Raw genomic sequence first — 16,383 nt, 5'->3', positions numbered from 1 at the left:
TCTTTCTTTCTTTCTCTTTCTTTCTTTCTTTTTTCTTTCTTTCTTTCTTTCTTTCTTTCTTTCTTTCTTTCTTTCTTCTTTTTTTTTGATTGAAGTTTATTGAATACACTGTAGGACAGCAGTGGGCAGGAGAGACTGTGAGGAGGTGGTGGTGAGGGGGGTATGGGAATGAATGGAATTTCCCCTTTTTTGGTAACTGTGCCTGGTTGTAAGTAGCCCATTGGTTAGTTAGGTCCTGTGGCTATTTCAAGGTGGGTCCCTTAATAAGCCTGTTTTGCATTCAGTGCGGTTGCCACTGTGAGTCCTTGTGCCTTGTTCAAATCTACATTGCTCAAACCTGTTGCCTAAAAGCAGCCTTTACATCCCCGCTGACAGGTCAACCATGACAAATCTTTGGCATTTGGGCAGAAGTCTCATCTTCAGTAGCTTCTTCCTGCTGAATGAGGGGAGCAGAGATGTCTCTACCTATGAGTCAGTTGGGGAATTTATATATAGGAGTCACAAAATGTAGAGGCAGCTGCACCCAAGGTAGACAACAGGTTTGAATCCCTGACTAGATCATCTGTAGGCTGGAAGTTATGGCAGTGAAGGATTTTCAGCTTCAGGAGGAGAGACATCAAAAAAGACAACAAAGTAGGAGCAACTGGGTGGCTCAGTTGGTATATATAAATGTTTATATATACATAAAATTGGAAAATTGTCCATGGCAGAGAGCATGTTTTAACTTTTCAGATTTCTTTTGATATCTAATGTTAGGCATATAATAGATATCTTAATTATCCTCATATCAAAAGGACTCTTGAGTTCGGCTCAGGTCATGATCTCAGGGTCATGGAATCAAGCCCCTCATTGGGCTTTGTGCTGAGCATGGAGTTTGCTGGGGATTCTCTCTCTCTCTCTCTCCCTCTGCCCCTCCCCCCACCTCATGCACACGCTTGCACTCTCTCTCTCAAAAAAAAGATAAATAAAAAAAATAAATAAATAAAATCTTTTTTTTAAAAAAAAGACAAGAAAATTATTATGAGAAAATAACAATTGCACCACACTGCAACATTATTCACAGTAACCAAGATTTGAAAATAGTCTAAGTGTCCATTGATGAATGAATGGATAAAGACATTGTGATTGTATATGTTCGCTTTTTAAAAATGAAGGAGATACTGTCTTTGCAATGGAGTGGATGGATCTGGAGTATATTACGCTAAGTGAAATAAACCAGAGGCAGAAAAGACACATAATACATGGTTTTACTTATATGTGGGATCTGACTTAGATATGAAATCTAAAAAAGTAAAGTTTATAGTAAGAAAATCATGATTACTCAGGGCAGGGAATTTGGGGGAAACAGAAAGATTAGTCAATGGGCACAATATTTCAGTTATGTAGAACGAATAAGTTCCAGAAATCTAATGTATTGGATAGGGTCTAGAGTAATTAATCCTGTATTTTGTACTGAAAATATGTGAAGAGAGTAGTTCTTAGGTGCTCTCATTAAACACACAAGAATGATAACTATGTTAGGAGATGGATATGTTACTTAGCTTGATTATAGTTATTTCACTATGCATATGTATGCTAACATCATACTGTATGCCTTAAATATACACAATTTTTATTAAAAATCAAGTTAAAGAGGCATGTGGAATTTTATTTTCTTATTTTTACAAATTGCGTAAAATGCAAGTAATTTACCATCCACATTTGGTGATGATTACACAACTTATTTGACTTTATGCTTTTATATTAAAAAATAATGTATGTTCATGGTAAATATTCAAAGAAGGCATGCAGATGAATACCTGGCAAGAAGTGATCACAGCCCAGATCTCCAGCTTCCCTCTTTGGTGTGGGGCAGTATTAATAATTCTGTGTTTCCTTCCAGAAGATTTTCATCCCTCATAAGAATATACATGAACTTATCTTTGCATAAACAGGCAAATGAAAAGATACTGCATACACTGTGCATTGATTTTTTAAATAAAAAACCCTTAGACATTATTATGTTTCAGTATGTTAATTAATTAAGTAGCTAACCCCACAAATTTTTATCAAGTACTACTGTGCTAGGTGCTATGTAGAGGGCTATGCCAGGGCAGGGATATAGTACCTTAGTGAGTAAAAACAGATATAGACCTGCCTTCTTGGGGTTTATGGTATAGAGCCACAAATATATGCCAATTTTATAGCATAGTAAGTACCATAAAGTAAGGATTCTTGGTCATGGATACCTTGAAAGGTGTAGATTCTACAAAAGTGTTTAAAGCAGCAGAGCCTGGCTAATGAAAGATGTATATTGCTGAACAGAAGTATGGATACACTAAATATGTGGTATTGCTATTATTCAGCAAAAGGTGTCAAAATTCTCCCTGCTAAGCAGAAGTTGGAATATATTTTTTTGGCTGTCCATGTATGGGTAAATAATCATATAAAAAGGCAAGAATTTTAGATATTTATTAAAATATCATTGATTACATTTAATATATTTGTTAGTCCTGGAAAATAATCTTTAATTACTTTTTATTTCCATGATATAGGTAGTATATTAAAGTGTGCCTGTTACTAAAAAGAATCCAATATTGAAGTAGACAGAAGAAAATTGAAAACCCACTCAACTTGCCACCTCATATTCACCCTGCTGAAATTCAAGTTTCTTCTCATGAAGTAGCAACCTACTCATGAGCCTGCTTAAGATTCTTTCTCCCTCTCCTTCTGCCCCTCTCTCCCCTCCCATGCATACATGCATTCTTTCTCTTTCTAAAAAAAATCTGCTTGCAATTACATTTTCCACAATTAAATTTTCTTACTTGGAGGTAGGGACTGCATTTTTATTTGTCTTTGACTTTTAGCAATTGTAAGGGCAGGTTTTAAAAACCTATTTGTGTGATTTAAAAAAAATATTGAGGTTGACACAGAATATATTTGTTTAATATTTAAATGAATGATCAAGACTATTTTAGTCAGGATAAGCTAGATTACATTATATTTCAAGTCCATGAGACATATCGTCTTTTTACTAATTGATGACTTCAATAAGCCAGTTTCCTTCCCTCTTTTGGTGTCACTATCACCAATACATGGCCACCATGATTTGGCAGAAGGAGAAGAGATAGATTGGATGATGTGTATGAGGTTTTATAGCGAGAAATAGAAATAGTGTACCTCACTTTTTTTTTGTATCCCATTGTTAAGAATGTAATCGTGTGATCCTGACAGGTACAAAATAGGCTGAAATATGTGGTTGTCCTGTGTACCCAGAAAGAGGAGATGGGCTCAGTGAGCATCTAGTCTGTCTATATTAGCAGAGGGGAAGCTCTTTGAGAACTTGGACATCTTTTTTCCTTTTAAGATAAATTAAGTGGAAGAACAAGCATTCCTTACCAATGTTTGCCTACACTGATGCTATTTTACACACTTAAAATTCCCAATCACTGCTCTGATTTGAAAATCATTCTTAGGAAACCAGTAATTCTTCATTAGGATGTCTTCTCTTTATTTTTCTCAACAAGATCTATGTGAAATATCAGCATACATTTATTTCCTCCTCTTGACAAAGTTTCATTTAGCCCAGGTTTCTTCTTTTTCTGAATATGTACAAAATGACAGAATGCGAAATCATTTTAGTGTTTGACAAATATTTTCAACAATCAAGTCTGGCAGGTCAGCATTTTAAGGCACTTTCAAGGAAATTTTACTGAATTAACTTTTTTTTTTTTTTGCCCAAATTCCTTTGACAATCCATTTCAAGAAGTGTCAACATCACTCTGGAAGGCTTTCATTTTGAGGAATGAAAATCTGAAACCTCTAGCCCAAAGGCTGTGAACCACTGACTTCTACTGAGAATCTAATAGACCCTCTTGAACAAGTAAGCACACAAACAAGATTTCTACTGAACATTTTCAGGGAGAATCTTGGACCCTTTGAAACTCACCTGTGTTCTTCCTAATGAACGATGGACCTAATATTAGAACTCCTGCTCTAGCAGAGGTAGAGAAAACCATTCAGGTGAAGAAGAAGAAGAAAGAAGAAGAAGAAGAAGAAGAAGAAGAAGAAGAAGAAGAAGCAGAAGAAGAAGAAGAAAAAAGAGGATCGAAAACTAAGTGCTAGAGCTCCTAATATACAAGATGCATTGGGATGAGTTCTGATTATACTGACTCTGCCATTAACTCTCTTCATGATCCTGGGAAAACATAGAAGTTCTCATAATCACACTAAACAATTGTTTTCCTCTGTAGTTGTGACAACCTGAACTAAAAGCATCACAAGGGCAAGAAACCTCTGATTTGTTCATGGCTTTACCTCTAGTGTTTAGCACATAATTGGATAAATGGTCCGTAGGCACTGTTCAATAAATATTTGGCCTATGGCTACATGGGACCTAAATTATTCCTATTTGATTCTGTCTCTGATTTGATATAAAATCAATTTCATGAAAAAAAGAAAGTTGGCCAAAAATAATTTTATTCAGTTATTTATCTATGAACACCGAGAAAGTCCTCCTTCTACCACTACACTGGACTTGTAGCTCCTGGCAAAAGACAGAATCAGGTGTTTAGAAGTGTGGCCTTGGACACACACACATTGTTCATGGAACACTGGGCTCAAGGGACAAGAGAGATACAGGCTCTCTAAAAGGATTGAGGGGACTTGTCACCCTCCTGCTCCAGTTTCCTGCCCTGAATAAGGAAGCTATTTTATAAGTACATTGTACAGAAGAATTAACCATTCACAAATACAGAAGGTCCTATTTATTTATTTATTTATTTATTCATTCATTTATTTAATTTTTAAGTAGGCTTCAAGCCCAGCGTCGAGTCCAATACAGGGCTTGAACTCACGACAGTTTGGTGAAGACCTGGGCTGAGATCAAGAGTCAGACACTTAGGTAACCAACTGTGCCCCCAGAAGGTCCTTATTATCTGATGTAAACAGATATCAGGCAAATGTTCATGAAATACACCAACATGGAAAACAAAACCAACATTTTCTATTATATTGCAATGAAGTGTTTGATGGAATGGATCTTGAAAAACAGAACAAAAACTATGAAATGCTATACCAAATTTCAATTAGGAAATTTATACAAAATAAACTAATAAAATTAAATACTGAGAAGAGCATATTATTTTCAGCATTCCATAATGGTTTTTATCGCTTATTCATTCATGAAGGGTGTTAGTTTTGCAAAACCCATTGGAGAACGTCATCGATTTCCTGAGAGGTTTCTCTTAATTTGTGTATCTCATTCTCTTTGAGGCTCTACGGATGCTTCAAACCATCCATATTGGTCTTCCTTTATTAAAGTGTTAGCTGGCTATATGTCAGATCCTCAGAGCTCAGAGATGTATCTGCAACTAACGTATCTAACACAGCAACTTCCTCCTGTTATCAGCTTTCATTGTGTTTGCATTGTATCCTTAGAAGATAACATGAAAAGGTAAACCAAACTCAGACCTTCAAATATGTTGACTTTTTGGTTGGGTAAGTTAGCTATTTCATAATAGAGCAGAGAGGTATGTTTGAGTATTTGGCATTTCCTAAGTGTTTCTTTCTTTGAATATTTGTGTGTGTGTGTGTGTGTGTGTGTATGTGTGCGTGTGTGTGTGTGTGTGCACACGTGTGTGTTAGGCCTTCTGTTTCTTAACATCACCACGTAATGATTGGGATTTGGGTCATAAATACATACCACAGAATCTCTGTGTGTATTCCATTTCCTTATTCCTCTAGGCTCAGTGTCTCTTGCATTTGGGAATATCCTAATAGAGCTTTCTTTTTCTGGCTGATGCAATTTTCATTTTGTCTCTCCACTGTCCCATTATTATACTCTCCTCAGGGTGCTGAAGGGTAGAATTTTACAATAAAACTAGATAGCAATTTCACATTAGCAGAAAAACTGTAATTTCTGAAATTTTAGTCCTTCACCTCCTCAAGACAGACGCAAAATGCACTGCAATGTTCAAAACAGATAAGTGAAACTTCAGGAGCAATATTAATATCCTAAATTTATATATCATTATTGTGCATTCTAAATAAGGTTCTAAACACTTTAAGTGTATTAACCGATCAAATGATTCACAGGCTTAAATGCAGTTGCTGACATTTTCTGTTTTTTTAAAAAACAATTTTGTTTTCTTTATTTTTTTAATATATTTTATTTATTTATTTGACAGAGAGAGGGAGAGAGAGATAGAGAGCACACAAGCAGGGGGAGTGGCAGGAAGAGGGAGCAGGGGAGACAAAAGCAAGTTCCCCACTGAGCAGGAAGCCTGACACAGGGCTCAATTCCAGGACCCTAGGATCATGACCTGAGCAGAAAGCAGAGGCTCAACTGACTGAGCCACCCAGGAGTCCCAAAGCAATGGTCTTTTTTTTTTTTTTAATTAATTTTTATTGGTGTTCAATTTACCAACATACAGAAAAACACCCAGTGCTCATCCCGTCAAGTGTCCACCTCAGTGCCCGTCACCCATTCCCCTCCAACACCCGCCCTCCTCCCCCCTTCCACCACCCCTAGTTCGTTTCCCCGAGTTAGGAGTCTTTATGTTCTGTCTCCCTTCCTGATATTTCCCAACATTTCTTCTCCCTTCCTTTATATTCCCTTTCACTATTATTTATATTCCCCAAATGAATGAGAACATACACTGCTTGTCCTTCTCCGATTGACTTATTTCACTCAGCATAATACCCTCCAGTTCCATCCACGTTGAAGCAAATGGTGGGTATTTGTCGTTTCTAATCGCTGAGGAATATTCCATTGTATACATAAACCACATCTTCTTTATCCATTCATCTTTCGATGGACACCGAGGCTCCTTCCACAGTTTGGCTATTGTGGCCATTGCTGATAGAAACATCGGGGTGCAGGTGTCCCGACGTTTCGTTGCATCTGAATCTTTGGGGTAAATCCCCAACAGTGCAATCCAAAGCAATGGTCTTAAAGAATTGTTGTTTCATACATTTCTCATTTTTCTGTTGTATGCTGTTTAGGAATGTTCTCCGCTGCCCTACACAGGTTTCTCTCTCTTTGAATTGTTTAAGTTTTGAAGGAGATAATGTCCATAAAATGCTCCACCTTGTGCCTGGCATCTCACAAATACTTAGAATTATGGCTTATTCCTCTTATTAATATTTGAGAATGGGGGCAAGAATGGAGGGGACCCTGACTTCTGGATATTACACACTGTAGTTTGTACAGAATCTATTGGGCTGGTGATCACCTAGTACGAAGCACAGGGAATAATTAATTTTGTTGGTGCGGGGGGCATGGGGAAAACCAAATATATTTGGTTAACTTCTGGCTAGAAGCATGGGGCTTGAGTAGGAAGCAATGCCAGATATAGTACCATGTCAGGACATTCTAAGCAGCATCATGCTCAAATCAAAGATAGGTGGTAACACTGGAGGCTTTTTCAGGCAACACAGCTTGAGTCCTGAGGGCCTGCACCATCAAGGGCATGGTGGTGGTGAGTAGCAGAAGTGGCTGAAGAGGAAGGCTGTAATGATGAGCCTTTGTGTCTTGCAGAGGACCTTGACACATTATCTTGTCAAGTTGCCATAGTGTTCTGGAGGTTATTGAGATGGACAGGCGATTTATAATAGGGTCATAAACAACAACAGTAACATTTTTTTTTCTGATTTATGTTCTACTTATAGAAGTTCTAATGACCCACTCTAATCTGTACAGTCATATTTTGGGGGGAGATTCTCCCCCATCATGCAAGAGTCTCTTCCTAAAGTTGAAAAACACAGTCAGTGAGTATGAATCTATTCCTTCTTTCTATCCTTCCAAAAAAAATGGCCTCTGGCGCCTCTTTCTTGACACAGTTGCACCAAGCAGCTCTGTCCTTCTGCAATCTCTGTGTGGTTCCTAGCAAATCTAGGTGCTCTATAATGTGTTCCATCTCTCGCCTTACATTAGTCGCCCCTCCATTTTGTGCTTTGAGATTGGTCATGTGTGGATGTGCATTGTGCGGGTTGCACTGAATGGAAGAAGTGCTCTCCCAATCCCACCTGGAATGGTGATACAACCTTCCTAAGTCACGGTATAGGGTAAAACGGTAAAACCTGTAGGTTTTACAGAGACTCAAAGATATAGCCCTTTGCCTGACATAGTATTGTTTCTTAAAATTCTTCCACATGGTCCACAGGATATACCCCACAGCCATTAACATGGACTTCCCAGTCCTGTGCTATCTGGTCTTGCCCACTGCTCTTGCTTAATTCAGTGCTGCTCTAGTTATCTCTCCAGGGTCCAGCCACCCTGAACTTCATTTCCTTGAATCCACATTGCTTTTTCTCAACTCGGAGGTTTGCATGTCTATAACCACTGTAAGACTGCTCTCTGTAGCCTCCTGGCACTGCCACCCCATCTTTGTCACCACTTTACCCAGCAAACTCCTGTTCTGTTATCCTTCATTTCTAAGTTTAATATTAGCTCCTCAGATAAATCTTCCCTAAGGTTACACCTTATGTCGTGTCTTGTAATACAGTTGTGGACACTTTATTGTGATGCTTCCATGATACTAATCATAATGCATAAATATATGTTATATAATTATTAGATTTCTTCCCCCGTATGGCAGTAGGTTCCAAAAAGCACTGTATCTTTATTTTAATTTTTACTTGTTTTTTGATTTTAAGTGATATTTATTAAAACCTTTATATATGTAATCTCATTTCATCCTTATAACAATTCTATGGGGAAGACAAGTTATTTCCATTTTATAGATAGGAAAACTGAGGCTTGGTGAGTTTACTTGCACTGCTCCTGGTCACACAGGTAGTGAGTTCTAGATTTGGGGGTCACACTTGGGCAATCTCAGTCCTGGCTTGCTTCTTAACTGTTACAAACTCACCTAAGACCTTACCTTGACTCATGGTTATATCTATCCCAACATCTGACTCAGTATTGGATATCTGGGAGTTGCTTGATAAATATATTTTGAATGTATAAATATAAAGTTTGATGTAGAGATAAAGTTTGCCCTAACCATGTGGCTTTGCTGTCTCTCAATTTCAATTTCTCAAATGCCGTCTCTCAATTTGATTGCTTACAAAATGGTTAAGTGGCACTCAATATGGTTCAGAGCTAAAATTCTTTAGTCTTTGCATTATCTTCATTATTACCATTATCATTATGGACTACAAATAATTCTTGAGAATCTATTGTGTGAAAATAATTCTATTGGTTATTCCTTTCTCCCAGATTCTGTTTTATCTCAAATACATAAATGATACTCACAAAGGAAATGGACTTTGCATGTTAATTGGACCAATTATATTCATCATAAATGATCTCTCACTTCATTCTAGAAAGATAACTGAGCATTATAATTGTTCACTTGGCACCAGAAGAGCACATGAAGATCCATTTTGCTTTTAGTGGCATATCCCAAAGGGATGCTCAGGCTTATATTTTCTCCTGGCATTGTTACCACTAGAAGGAGGATTCCTGTGGCGTGAATTGAAGGCACTTTTTTTTTTCCTAAGGTAATGTGAAAAATTGTGGAATTGAGTTGAAAATCAAATGAAGTCATTACATTCATAAAGTAAGTTGTGTTTAACCAGATGAAAATGCTCGGTAAATCACTATATGGACAACACCCCCCCCCCCATTCTTCCTATAATCAAACCATAACATCATTTGACTTTGTGGAATACAATTAAGGTTTTCTTTCTTATTAACATATTTGATGAAAATAGCTGAAATGTCTACAAATGTCTTGTGTTCAGTTCCTTTTTTTTAGAGCTCAATATGTTTATTCATCATACTGTGGTCACCACAAGTGTACCTACTATCTGCCACCATACAACGCTATCGCAATACCACTGAGTATATTCCCTATTTTGTGCCTTTTATTCCCTTGACTTCTTTTTTTTTGTATATATTTTTTATTGGAGTTTGATTTGCCAACATATAGAATAACACCCAGTGTTCATTCCATCAAGGGCCCCCCTCAGTGCCTGTCACCCAGTCACCCCATCCTCCTGCCCACCTCCCCTTCCACCTCCCCTTGTTCAATTCCCAGAGTTAGGAGTCTCTCATGTTCTGTCTCCCTCTCTAGTTTTTCCCACTTATTTTCTCTCTTTTCCCCTATAATCCCTTTCACTATTTTTAATATTCCCCAAATGAATGAGACCATATAATTTTTGTCCTTCTCCGATTGACTTATTTCACTCAGCATAATACCCTCCAGTTCCATCCACATCGAAGCAAATGGTGGGTATTCATCGTTTCTAATGGCTGAGGAATATTCCATTGTATACAGACCACAGCTTCTTTATCCATTCATCTTTCGATGGACACCGAGGCTCCTTCCACAGTTTGGCTATTGTGGACATTGCTGCTAGAAACATCGGGGTGCAGGTGTCCCGGCGTTTCATTGCATCTGTATCTTTGGGGTAAATCCCCAGTAGTTTAATTGCTGGGTCATAGTTCAGTTCCTATCTTTTTCAGTGAAGCAGGCAATTAGATGTGCATGTGATAGATATCTTCATCTTCATGAATCCTCTATAGCTCTATGTAATTGTGTATTGCCCACTATTGTCTCTCCTTATATCTTGCAGGAAACTTATTAGCCCGTAAAATAGGTCAAATTATAGAAATATCAACTTGAGTCATTATTTTCATGACCTTAAAACATTTCTTTTTCTATGTTAGGTAGTACATGGAAGAAGAGCTCAAGAGGAGTACAATTTTTATCTATCATCTATCTATCATCTATCTATCTATCTATCTATCTATCTATCTATCTATCTATCATCTATCATCATCTATCTATCATCTCTACCCCTATTTACATGTAATCCAGCTATATCAATTTCTTTCTATACATCTATCTGTACCTATATCTGTATCCATTTGCCTCTATTTTTTCACTTTTTTAGATATCTAAGATCTATATATAGAAATGTAGATAATAGATAAAATGATGGCAGGTACATGTGGCCTGGAGAGGATGAACTAAGAACTCAGTTACTTGTGGATGACCATTTTTAGAAGCATATACCTTTTAGAAACGTCTCCCTACAAGGAGGTGTTTGAGATATGGAGAGGAGAGATGTTTTATGGGGAGAAAGTTTCTGAGCATTCCTTGACTCTAACAAGGCATGCAGTGGAGCTTTAAGTCTACAAATGAATGACAAGTAAAAGTAGTTCAAAAAAGCTCTATTTTGTGTGTCTCCACATATAAGAACACCATTCAATATATCATGCATCATATTAAACTCATTCTCTTCATAAGGGTTTTTGGAATACATGATTTCAAAGTTGGTAACAAGAATGGTAATGTTTTGCCTAAATTCCTGGCTGATTTACTTGTCTTTTGGATGCTACTAATTGTATATATGGGCTGCTAAAAGTTTTTTTTTTTTTTTTCTAAAGCCTTTTGAGGGAAATCTCTGGTCTGCACAAAGTAGTGGGTAAGACTTCCTCATGTGCAACAGGTTTTATTCTTGCATTTATTTTTTTGTCCTGATCTTGTTTTTCCTTTTTAACATTTTCTTATTTATGCTACTTGCCTGTGTCTCATGTCTCACCCTAAACACCTGCAACCCTTTGTTAATATGTAAAAGCATTGACATACATATTCACATATGTATATATTGACATGTATGTATATTCTATATTTTAATAACTAGAGAGGCAAATAGGAGAGATTGGGGAAGGAATATCTTGCAATTTTCATTCCCAATATGATTCTTCAGGCAAGCCCAGCAATTTCCCACCTTGTGTAAAAGCCGCATGTTGAAAAGGGGAGGTTTCTGCATGACAACACGTGAAACTGTAAGGAGTCATAGCATAGCTACAGTTGGAAATCCTTGGAAGGTAAAGCAAATATATCTGAAGGACAGATGACTGAGGTGAAGAAATTGCGAAGTCATAGAGAATGCAATCTGTACTTTTAACTTCTAGTTTTCAAAGTGCTTAATCACATTTGTGATCTCTTGGAGGTTCACCCAACTAAGGAAGGTAGGTGAGACAGTAGAGTTTTGAGCTTTTAAGTTCATTTAAAATTGCAGCAGCTGGCACACCTGTGTAGTTCAATGGTTGAGCGTCTGCCTTTGGCTCAGGGCATGATCTTGGGATTCTGGGATTGAGTCCCGCATCAGGCTCCCCACAGGGAGCCTGCTTCTCCCTCTGCCTATGTCTCTGCTTCTCTCTCTGTGTGTCTCTCATGAATAAGTAAATAACATCTTAAAAATAATAAAATAAAATTGGCAGCATCAAGATCAGAACTCAGGTCTTTTGGTTCTTGGGCTTAAGACTCTTTTAGGAATATGCTTTGTGAAAATGACCACCTTGAATTCTAAGAGTATTAAAATAGCACTTATTCCAACCTTCTTTTGCTTATTATGAAGAATTTCTACCTTGGCAATCAATATAGCATTAGTATGTATGTATACATGCATTTTTTATTTATCTATTTTAAAGTTAAAAAGTATAGATTCTTACAATCAAATAGATACAATTCCAAGAGAGCAATTCTTAATTTTTCTCCCTTGATTTTAAGTTCATCATGTAGCACATGAGCAAAACTAAGTTTTTTTTCTCAAACATAAGAGAATTTAAAGCCTTGGATTTAAAGCAGAAATATTAGCTCAGAACTCTGACAGTGATAATTTAGCTCTTTTTTCTTTGTGCTGTGCTGGAATAGTAGATGCTCTGGGGGTTTAACACAGACAAGTGGAAATGGTGCTTCCTGCACTGCTGGCAATACACCCGCCTCCTGTGTCTGCCCCAGAAGAAGAAAAAAACTGTCAAACGTTCAATTCCATAACTTTTTGTATTAACAAATCACCATCCACTTGGTGGCATAAAACAAGAAAAATTTATTTTCTCAAAGTTCTGGAGGTCATAAGTCCAAACTCAATATCACTGGGTCAAAATCAAGGTGTTGGCAGGGCTACTGTCCACCCAGGGGCTCCATTGGAGAATCCAATCTTTGCCTCAAAGGCCTGGTAGTGCTGGTATTCCCTGTGGTTCTATCATTCCAGCCTCTGCTTCTATGGCCACACTGCCTCCTCCTCCTGTGTCTGTAGTCAAATTTCCCTCTGTCCCTTTCCTATAAGGGTATTTGTGATTGCATTAAGGGCCTACTCCGATAATCTTCCCATCTCAAGATTCTTAATTTTGAACTTAATGAGTCTTTCCTCATATAAGGTAATATTCCCAGGTTCCAGGAACTAGAACCTAGATACCTTTATGGGCCATATTCAGCTTGTGGTATTGCTCTAAACTATTCAGTTTGGCCAGTTCAAGTGTTTTGTTTGTTTTAACTCTTTATAGAAAATTCAACCACATTATGAACACAATTATCTGTTGATGAATAAGTTGCTTCTTTTCAGCATCCATTTGAGCGTCATACAAGTAGCTAGAGCTCACATTCCTACTGTCAAAGGAAAACTATTCTATTATTCAAGTTACATACTTTATGCATCTATGCATAAAATTGGTTTTGAGGATAAAAGTTGAATAAAATGTAGTTATTGCTTTCAAGAAAATTATAGTAAATGCATTTCTGATTATATTCTAAAACACTATTAGAATAAAAACATGCTTTTTCATGGAATTCCCTAGTAAAGACAAAAGGAGTCAATGACCAGCACAGAAACCAGAACTTCTTTTTTATATCTTTCACAAGGTGCTCCATCAAATGCAAAGAGAAAAGATAACTCAATCACCCTCTCCCGAAAAGGAGGGAAAATTAGTTGAAAGATATATGGTGACAGGGAGGAAAAGGTACAGCATAATGAGTATTCTAACGAACAAGGGGTAGTGGAAGGGGAGGTGGGCAGGGGGATGGGGTTACTGGGTGATGGACACTGAGGGCAGCACTTGATGGGTTGGGCACTGGGTGTTATACTATATATTGGCAAATCGAGCTCCAATAAAAATATACAAAAATATTATGAACTGTTGAAAAAATGGAATTTTAATAGCTTTGTATGGTGACAGATGATGGCTACATTTGTGGTGACACAGCATAATGTATAAACCTGTTGGATCACTATGTTGCACACCTGAAACTAATGTAACATTGTGTGTCAACTATACTCAAAGAAAAGAATATGGTGACTCACGTTATGTTATGTGCATGATAACTGATCTCCTCTGGCAGCATAGGACTGATTTCTCATCATCTAAAATGCGTGATACTTATGGCATGGTGTTCATGTCTCACGATGAACAACATACATGCATCAGTTGGGTATTTCAGTGATCTAAAATGGCAAATGATGAGGGAGGTTGATATACTGATCTACTGACATATTTATTAATCTTTTCACAGGAAAGGACCATCGAAACCCAAGATCAATGGATGAGAAAAATTTCACCGAAGTGAAAGAATTTATACTTCTAGGGTTCACAGCAGACTTGTGGTTACAGAAAGTACTCTTTGTTATTTTCCTCTTCATCTATGTCACCAGTCTTTCAGGGAACATGACTCTGATTTCTCTGATCTGTGCTGATTCTCGGCTCCACACAGCCATGTATTTCTTCATTGGGAATCTTTCATTCCTTGATCTCTGGTACTCTTCTGTCTATGCTCCCCAAATTCTTAGGACTTGTATGGCTGAAGACAAAAGCATATCTTTTGCTGGCTGCCTAGCTCAGTTCTTCTTCTCTGCTGGTCTGGCATACAGTGAGTGTTACCTGTTGGCTGCCATGGCTTATGACCGCTATGTGGCCATCTCCAACCCTTTGCTTTATTCCCAGACAATGTCCTCAAGGTTATGTGCCAGTCTTGTTGCAGCTTCATACCTTGGTGGCTTTCTTAACTCAACCATCATTACCAGCGAGACATTTACCTTGAGCTTCTGTGGGAGCAATGTCATTGATGATTATTTCTGTGACCTGCCACCCCTTGTAAAGCTGGCCTGCGATGTGAAGGAGAGCTACCAGTCTGTGCTCTATTTCATACTGGCCTCCAATGTCATTGCTCCCACTGTGCTGATCCTGGCCTCTTACCTCTTCATCATTGCTGCTATCTTGAAGATCCGCTCCACTCAGGGACGCCTCAAAGCTGTCTCCACCTGTGGCTCTCATCTGACAGCTGTCACCTTGTACTATGGCTCTATTCTCTTTATTTACTCCCGACCAAGTACCAGTTATGCTCTGGAAAGGGATAAAGTGGTGTCAGTGTTCTATACTGTGGTGATACCATTGTTGAATCCCTTGATCTATAGCTTAAGAAATAAGGATGTTAAAGAGGCTCTGAAGAAAATGTTAGATAAGGCACCATTTTCTTAAATGAAAGTACTTGGGAAACATGGCTATATAGGTTTTTTTGGTGATCTTCACATCATCGCTATTAGCCAAGACTCTCAGACATAATGAAAAAAGCGAAAAATAAAATTATTAGAGAATGTGGAAACCCTTAACTACAATAGTCTTTTTAAGTTGGTGCTAATGTATTTGAATATGTGCTTAAAATAAATAAGTGGGTGTGTTTGGAAAAACTGCTATGCCTGCCAGCTGGGAACAGAGTCTAAAATTCTTAGAATTCTGAGAAGGGTGAAAGGGAGTAGTTTTTGTTTTGTTTTGTTCTATTCTGTTTTTTTGCTTGCCATTGTGCAAAGATTTTTTTTTTTTTTTTTTTTTGCAGCAGACGCAGGATAGAATAACCCAGAGTCACAGTGAGCTTCCAGTGAAGGAATGTTTCCTAACAATTAGAATAATCAAGGAAGGGATCCCTGGGTGGCGCAGCGGTTTGGCGCCTGCCTTTGGCCCAGGGCGCGATCCTGGAGACCCGGGATCGAATCCCACGTCAGGCTCCCGGTGCATGGAGCCTGCTTCTCCCTCTGCCTGTGTCTCTGCCTCTCTCTCTCTCTCTCTGTGACTATCATAAATAAATAAAAAAAAAAAAAACTAAAAAAATAAAATAAAAAAAAAAAAGAATAATCAAGGAAAAAAGAATAGGAGCTGTATGAAGATAGAAATGGAGATGTAGAAAGAAATAGTAACTAGACAGATTTTAAAAAGTTTTATACCCAATGAGAAGATTAATTGTGAAAATCTCTATTAGGTGAATCAATAATTGACAGCCATTAAAGATCTACAAATGTTTGGGTTTCTTTGCTGGTTCAGTTTTATATATGAAATTCATAGCAACTTAGAGAATGTTTCATCACGATGTGTCACATTTCCTAATTTTAAGTCTTTTTATGTATAAAACATGAAGCGGGACGCCTGGGTGGCTCAGCAGTTGAGCATCTGCCCTTGGCTCAGAGCGTGATTCCAGAGTTTCGGGATCAAGTCCCACATCAGGGTTCCTGCAGGGAGCCTGCTTCTTCCTCTGCTTGTATCTCTGCCTCTCTCTCTCTGTATCTCTCATGAATGAATAAATAATAATAATAATAAAATAAAATAAATATAAAACATGA

General features: G+C 37.7%; 1 protein-coding gene across 1 annotated transcript; it reads left to right on the top strand.

Moving 5' to 3' along the window:
- The first annotated feature begins 14,314 nt into the window (after positions 1-14,314).
- LOC112930548 (olfactory receptor 9G19-like) lies at positions 14,315-15,250 on the top strand. The gene has a single exon (XM_026012892.1). It carries the CDS (start codon positions 14,315-14,317, stop codon positions 15,248-15,250), a length of 936 nt encoding a protein of 311 aa, XP_025868677.1.
- The last annotated feature ends 1,133 nt before the right edge of the window (positions 15,251-16,383 follow it).

Source organism: Vulpes vulpes, chromosome 5, assembly GCF_048418805.1.
Source record: "Vulpes vulpes isolate BD-2025 chromosome 5, VulVul3, whole genome shotgun sequence".
Taxonomy (NCBI): domain Eukaryota; kingdom Metazoa; phylum Chordata; class Mammalia; order Carnivora; family Canidae; genus Vulpes; species Vulpes vulpes.
The sequence above is the reverse complement of the archived record's forward strand: the minus strand, read 5'-3'. Positions and strand labels throughout refer to the sequence as shown.